The sequence below is a fragment of the Babesia bigemina genome, scaffold Bbigscaff_57347 (genome assembly GCF_000981445.1).
Source record: "Babesia bigemina genome assembly Bbig001, scaffold Bbigscaff_57347".
NCBI classification, from domain to species: Eukaryota; Apicomplexa; class Aconoidasida; order Piroplasmida; family Babesiidae; genus Babesia; species Babesia bigemina.
The window spans coordinates 736-8,366 of NW_012237009.1; the positions used below are offsets into that span (position 1 = coordinate 736).

A 7,631-nucleotide genomic window follows, 5' to 3' on the forward strand; every position below is an offset into this window, starting at 1 on the left:
GAACAAAACGCTAAAATAAAAAAAGCCGAAGCCTCTAAAAATGACTGTGCTAAGACCCATTACCTCCCTGAGGAGGAGAGAGATAAGGGATTGGATGAAGTGAGGCAGCAGAGAGAAATTGTTAAGAAACTCACTGAATTTAAAGATACTTTAACTAATAATAATGATATTTTAACGCATTTATGTGACGGCCTCGAGAAATTCCTCGGCTTCAACTCTGACTCCAAAGGCTACGACGGCACTGGGATAGTGTACTCCGACTTGGACAGGCTGTGTGACGCGGTGATGGGATTTTTGAGTGGTGTGCTCAGTAACATCAAAGAGCATTTAGGGCAGCATAAAAATTCTTTAGATGATGCAATTAACATTCTTAACACCAATAAACACGCCGGTAAAAACGGTTTTAGTGTTGCGATTGGAAAGGTGGTCGAAGGGGTGGGGAGGTATAATAAGGCAGTGGAGCAGTCGAATACATCCATTAAAAATCCCATAAGGACACTCTACAAATACGTCAAGACAGAAAAAGGTACGTTAATTAATGGTCTTAATGCTATTCAGGTACCGGACGACGCTGCACATGATGCAGTTGAGCAAGCCGAGACACAGGTGCGAGATAAACTGACGGAATGCCAGCAGGCAGCCGACACGTTCAACACAGCTTTTAATCTTAGAACACAAACAGACATGAATAAATCTATTACCGACTTGAATGACAAAATAGAGACTAAAGTTAGACATTCCATTAGCAATGTTAAGCACGAGAGCGAGAGGCTCAAGGCGTTGGCTCAGAAGGAGCAGAGTGACCTAGATGCGACGATTAAGTTAATTAGTGACGCGTTAAGTGGCCTTGGTGTAGAGGTCAAAAATGAAATTTGCAAGCAGGTGAGAGACCTAGTTGAGCACTTGAAAGGGAGGGTGCAGCTTATTAAACTCCAACTTGAAGACATCGACAAGAGTCTGAAGCAGTACGCAAAGGAACTGCAGCAGTGGATTGAGAATGCGGACAAAGAAGTGCAGGCTGCGAAAAGTGAAGCCGTCGGAATTGAAAACAAAAAGCCCGGCGAGAATAATCAAAGGAAACTTACTGAGGTTGCCAAAGCGTTGGCTGACAGGAGCGGCGTGCTTTGCAGGTATATAGATGACGTGAAGAAAGAATTTAATACGAAAGTAAAAGCAGCGCTTATAGAGGTGCAAGCCATGGACGGGAAGCTGAAAGAGGATTTGTACAAGGTGAAGGATGCTGTAAATCAGCAGGTGGAGGGGATTAAAAGTAAAATTAAGAACCTTAATAGAATTCTTAGGTACGGGGAAGATGCTGACGGATCCGAAGAGCATCAGGAAATTAAGCAAATCGTCGAATATCTGAGAGATCAGCTTAAGGCGATAACTGGTAGCGTAGGATTAAGAGAAACGTCGACGACAGGTCTTGAAGGAATAAGAAATAAAATGAATCAATATGTAAAAAAGTATAGCAAGGATAAGTTTGGAGATACAGCTGAAGGGTGGATAAAAGATATTTGGCGAAATAACGTTGTAGTAAGATATTGGCTTGGTGAGTATCTCGGTTATAAAACGGAACCGGGTGAACTGCCTCTTAGTGAGCATGGCAAGGATGTAATTAGTGAAGAGATTCTTCAACGAATCGCAAGCCAAATAAAAGAGCAGCTTGATGCAGATGTTATCAAGCACATCGAAGTTAAGCCGCAAGGCAATGTACAAACGCAGCTTACCGCTATCCATGGTGGAATCAACAGATTTGTAGAGTTACTGGGTAGGAGGGTGACTAAAGAAAATAGTACTTTTGTCACTGGGATAGCGAAGCAGCTTGAAAGTGAGGTGGCTAGCATATTGAAAGCACATCATGCCAAGGAGATACGTTATCTTGAATCTGCAGTTCAATCTACGATGGTCGCTCTAAGCTCCTCTGCTAGGCAGGCATGGGCTGAAATTCATTCATTTGCCCTACTCGCAACTAATTTGGGCACTTCAGGCACAACCACTAGCGTCGCGGACGACATAGTTAAGGTATTCGATGCGGCTAGTGGATTCGAGGAAAAAGTGAAACACGCACTTAAGCATCCACCCAGAGGCCGACCGCCTTCTACTCCTAGTCACGCCGCCGCCGTCGACGCCGCGATCACGGGGGTGACTGAAGAGCTTGGGAAAAAGCTGAAGCCAGGTGTCGGTAGCGCGGTCACGCTTGACAAGGACGAAACGTTTCAGCAATACAATGCTTTCGTAGACCAAAGCGAAGAGAGCCTGAAATCTCTCACATCCGAGAAGTTAGAAGATGTTAAGGAAAATGCAGGCACCCTCCCAACCAAGATCAAAGAGATAGGCACGTACGCTGCCACCGGATTCAGCGTTGAAGCAACTAGAGAATCTCTTGGAAAATGGTCCGGCAATATTAAAGATGAATTAAAAAACGTACTAGATTCGTTCGCATTCTACGGCACACTTATCAAAGGCATGTTGGATAAGCATATAAAAGCTATTGGCAAAGGCACCGAAAATCAGAACACGCTCCAGCACCTCCAAAAAAAACTACTAGAGCTCAATGCTGGTCCTGTGACTACGGCGCTAAAGGAAGCCAACGACATCATAGAAAAAGCCGACGATGTTACAACCAACACGCTACGACCGCTCAGAAATCACGTCGACAAGCAAGTGTCGGAGGCGCAAAAAGCACTCTCCACCCACGCCCGCAGGCAGTACGTTAGCTCAATAGACGCATTGCTCAGGGCATTCGCCAAGAAAACCGAGAGCGAATTAAAACCGCTGCTTATAGACGTTAACAGCGACTTGAATATCGGACTCAAGGGGTTCATGAAAAAATTCGATGAGAAGTTCGTCGGTAGCGTTGAAGCGATCGGCGCCATTGACGCTACGTCGTTCACTGTGCAGGGATTGCGGAAAATCTATCCGATGAGCCAGGCGGCCAAAATACTAAACGATGGCTTTGATGAATTTTTTACTAAGTTGCAGAAGCAGCCTGATGTCGTGTCTGACGTTGACAAGTATGCGCCTACTCAAAAGGCTTTGCAGATATTGCTCGGAAAACTTGCGAAGTCTCAACACTTCGACCATGAATTTAACACGAGCTTAGGCGCACTCAAAGACGCTATTGCCAGATTCAATCCTTCGAAATTCGGTGATACGTCGACGGTGATCACACAATTTCTTAAGGATGGGCTTAGTGCTCTACTCGGAGAGATTGGCCGGGCTTATGTCAACACTTACGAAGGATCGAAAGCAATTTCATGGGAGGAAACGCTTGCCGTTAAGAAAACCGTGGAAGGTGAAAATGCCGCCAGAGTGTTCCTCACTACTTTGAAAATACTTTGCGATGATTTGTCCGAGCTGCATAAGCAGTGCACGGAGAAGGCCGAGTGGAGAGGGCGTCAAGTATATGCATCCGCCGCCACAAACGACAATCCGCTCGGTGATCACTTTGTCAAGTGTGGCTACCAGGTGGCCAGCGCAAAGGGTGGGCAGGACGGTGAGCTGAGATGTTCCCCCAAAATGATGGGCGAGAACATCCTGGCCAAGCTTAACGCAATCGTTACTAGCGTTACCGAGACACCGCATTTCTTAACCTGCAAACCAAACGGAAAACAGAATATTTTCAGTGTTATCGATGTCATTACGTGCCTGTTCCAACATGCCAATGAATACTTCCGTGTCACCCACCTGCCCATTTCGTCCGCTGGTAGGTACCCGTCTTCCATATATGACATGCTTCGCTGGTTATGTGGTCTGACGTATCACCCCGTGTATGACGACTTGTCGTTGAACGCTTTCAGTGACCTGTTCGAGAAGAAGGAGGAACCAGACGCCAAGGTGCAGGGTGACGGCATCCCCGTTAAGGACGAGAAGGAAGATATGCTGGAGGCGCACCCGGCAAATATCACAGCCTTAAATCTTAGAGAGATGCTCACCGAGGTATGCCATTATTCTTATGACGTCCTCGTCAGCCTGCTTGGTCACGGCCACGCTGGTGGTATCTATGCCTGCGACTTCAACACTAACCCGGATAGATTGTCCTACCCTAGTAACTCCTCTAAATGTCTCGATTTGCTAACAGAGATATGCCTTCGACTATTCCATCAACTGTCGTTCTTATATAAGCAGTGTACCTATCCCACCCAGCTGGGCGGCTGGCTTGACTGTCATTATGGCAGGGACGTCGGCGGGTCAAACTGGATCTGCAACACCATGCAATGCCCTAACCAAAACGCTGGGCAAACGCACAACCAAACATGTGACCAAAAGTGCAACCAAACACCCAAGTGCGGACTAAAATCGCCACTACAGTCTTTCTTGGAAGACGGCCTGCCAGGGTTCCTGCCGCACCCGTACGGCAAATCTGACTGCAAGATGAAGTGTGATGCGCCAAACCATTTTGGCAAGCCGTGCCAAACGCCGATGGGATTCGCCGATTTAACAAATCTGGCGTCCATTAATGGCACCGGTAAGCGTATCAAAGACGCCCTGCACCAATTTTGCGGCAAAGAAATTAGTCCACTTACCAAATTGTGCAGTGACTTAGTATGTCTTCTGCAACGTCCGCCACAGACTCTCGGTGATATGTTCGCCTTCTACTACAATTTCACCAATCGCTGGACTGTGGGTAGTAACAAGCATAGGGAAGCAGCATTCGATACCGCTGTGAACAATGCCAACTTTGGCGCTACTTATGAGGAGCTGAAGATTTACTACATTTTTTCTGGCAGTCATTCGGCAGTGTGGAAGGGACATTCTGCTGGTAGTCTCGGTAGTCTCGTTTGCTCATCGAAGGAGTCTATAGAATGCGGCCCGTATTTGTGTCCCGTTAGTCATTTCATATACGGTACGTTCTCATCGAAACACGCCGATAAATATTTGTCGTGGATTGTCTATCAGACAACAACTTTCTACGATCTGCTCAAAAAGTTATATGACGAGTGCAATTCTAACTGCGGTCCAAAGGGATCCAACTGCTTAACCACATCCTGTGTTAAAGATTGCTTAAGGCTTAGAAAACCGCCAACCCCAAAGGAACATCATAGCGATTGTAAATCCATTGTCCAATGCAAAAAGACATTGCCGACTTTGTCAAAATACGGGTTCGTGTTTTTGCAGCAAGCCAAGTTAAACGGGAATGAAGGACTCGAGAAAAAACGCACGTGTCGAAATTTCTGTGCGGCATTCAAAGAAGTATTTAATAAGGAGTCTATACTTGTCGAACTAATTAAGAAAATTGATGAATTCATTTTCACCATCAGGCAGCCGTTTATATGGCTTAACGTCGCACTTTGGTCACTGTCCCTCTTCTACCTCATCTGCGTAATGGTTGGCAGACTGGATGTGCTGCATATCAAATCACACTTGAGGATACCGTCATCGCACAAGATAACGGCGCAGTCGTTGTTGGCTGCAACGCAAGTCGGAAGGCTTGCCAAGATATCGTACCTGCAACCATAATCGTATTCACGTCTGTAATTCACTGTAACTCACGTAACTACTCACCTACTCACCTAACCGACTAACGTAGTCTAATGTCTCGAATTACTCTAGCGGCAACGTGTGAACTAAATAGCGTTGAGATTAAGTTATGACTGAACGACAAAGCAACGTGTTGAGCTAACATCCAGGCAAAGTGCTAAGCTAGCAACCAGGCAAAGTGCTAAGCTAGCAACCAGGCAACGTGTTGACCTAGCACCCAGGCAAAATGATAAGCTAGCAACCAGGCAAAGTGCTAAGCTAGCAACCAGGCAACGTGTTGACCTAGCACCCAGGCAAAATGATAAGCTAGCACCCAGGCAAAGTGCTAAGCAAGCAACTAGGCAAAGTGCTAAGCTGGAATCCAGGCAAAGTGGTAAGCTAACAACCAGGCAAAGTGCTAAGCTAGCAACCAGGCAAAGTGCTAAGCTAGCCCCCAGGCAAAGTGATAAGCTGGCCACCAGGCAACGTGCTAAGCTAGCACTCAGGCAAGGTGCTAAGCGAGCACCCAGGCAACGTGTTAAGCTAGCATCCAGGCAAAGTGGTGAGCTAGCACTCAGGCAAAGTGCTAACCTAGCACTCGGGCAACGTGTTAACCTAGCAACCAGGCAAAGTGCTAAGCTGGCGGATGAACCGTAATTTGGTAGGTGTTGTGGCACGTTGAGTGCCTGGTGCTTTGAGTTGCGCGTTGACTGTGAGAGGTGTCCGCGCTGCCCATTGAGTCAGTGTCACGTGAGGCTGGGTGATTGGTTGCTAACGTAGGCGGCCGTGAGCGCCGCGGCGGATGACCTAAGTCGTGTGTTGCGAGTCACTGGCAGGGTGGCGTAATCCGCGTTGGCCTGGTTAAGTAGCGTTTATAGGCTGCAATGTTGCGATTGTTAATATCACATTTAGGCACGTAGCCGACACGCTCCGCCAGCATGGCGCCGATACCGCGGCTCGTAGCACGGTGCTGCTGCACTGTGGGAGTTGAGCGCACGGGGTTGGCTGCAATTTACATGGCGTTGCGAATAGTGAAATATAAAGTGGCTCTTGGTGCTGATCACATGCGTCGCTTCAGGGCGGCTGTGGTATCCCGGGCAGTGTGGGTGTCGGCGGCCCGGGCTGGGGGGATACAGGGGTGAGAGTAGGTGATGATGAGGGGACTGGTAGCGGCAGTGGTAGTGTTGCCGTTGGTGAGTGCGTTGCTTGAGTGATTGATATGTTCGCAGGTTGAGGGGAGTGGTAGCGGCAGTGGTAGTGTTGCAGTTGGTGAGTGCTTGCATAGGTGATTGATATGTTTGCAGGTTGAGGGGGCTGGTAGCGGCAGTGGTACGCGTTGCAGTTGGTGAGTGCGTTGCTAGGTGATTGATATGTTTGCAGGTTGAGGGGACTGGGAGCGGAGCGGCAAGATGACTTGGTGGGAGCACTGTAAGTGTGGCACCGGATGTACAAAGTCTAATTGTAGATGCTGTCACGTGTCCTGTGGAGGCTGTAGTGGATTATGTCCTGTATGTCGCGATACCTACTTCCCTCGTAAAAGTAGAGATGAATGCCATCGTGAAGGATATATAAAATGTGACAAAGACACATGTATGTGTTTCTGTCGTAGAACTGTACGCGATGCCGCCAAACTCCAAGCGCAGCGTGTCGCGCTTGAACAGCGTTCCTCCGGTCAAGAGCATTCGATTACCTCTTCCCGTGTCACCTCTTCTACCATGTCACAGCATTCCGCAAGCCCCTCTAATTCATCATCCTCCCCCGTCCCTTACATCATCGCCCCCGTCGCGCTCATCATCGTCGTCATCTGCGTCATGGTCTACTTCCGCATCCGGCCGTTCCACAGGGTGCGGTATCTACTGCGCAGCTGATCGCAATACCCTAACTAACAACTGACATCTAATGTTGTAGACAGAGTAATGGTCGCGTTGTTGACTAATTACATGAGCAGTGAGGTGACTACTTCCTCTCCTCCCTACTCCTCCACATCATGGTCATCCGCCTCGACCTGCTCCACATCAAATCGCATCTACATAGTCCCTCATCACATCGTATCGCCGCGCAATCACTACTTGCTGCTGCACGTGTTAACAAGCTTAACAGAGTGTTTTATCTGCAACCATAATCGTACTCACGTGTTTACTATCTTCACTCACCTAGCATCACCTACT

General features: G+C 47.9%; 1 protein-coding gene across 1 annotated transcript; it reads left to right on the forward strand.

The window, feature by feature from the left end:
* Positions 1-285: 285 nt before the first annotated feature.
* On the forward strand, positions 286-5,463 carry BBBOND_0001110 (hypothetical protein, conserved; the record flags this gene model as incomplete). Its single annotated transcript, XM_012914955.1, has 1 exon — positions 286-5,463. One exon carries the CDS (start codon positions 286-288, stop codon positions 5,461-5,463), a length of 5,178 nt encoding a protein of 1,725 aa, XP_012770409.1.
* Positions 5,464-7,631: the final 2,168 nt, after the last annotated feature.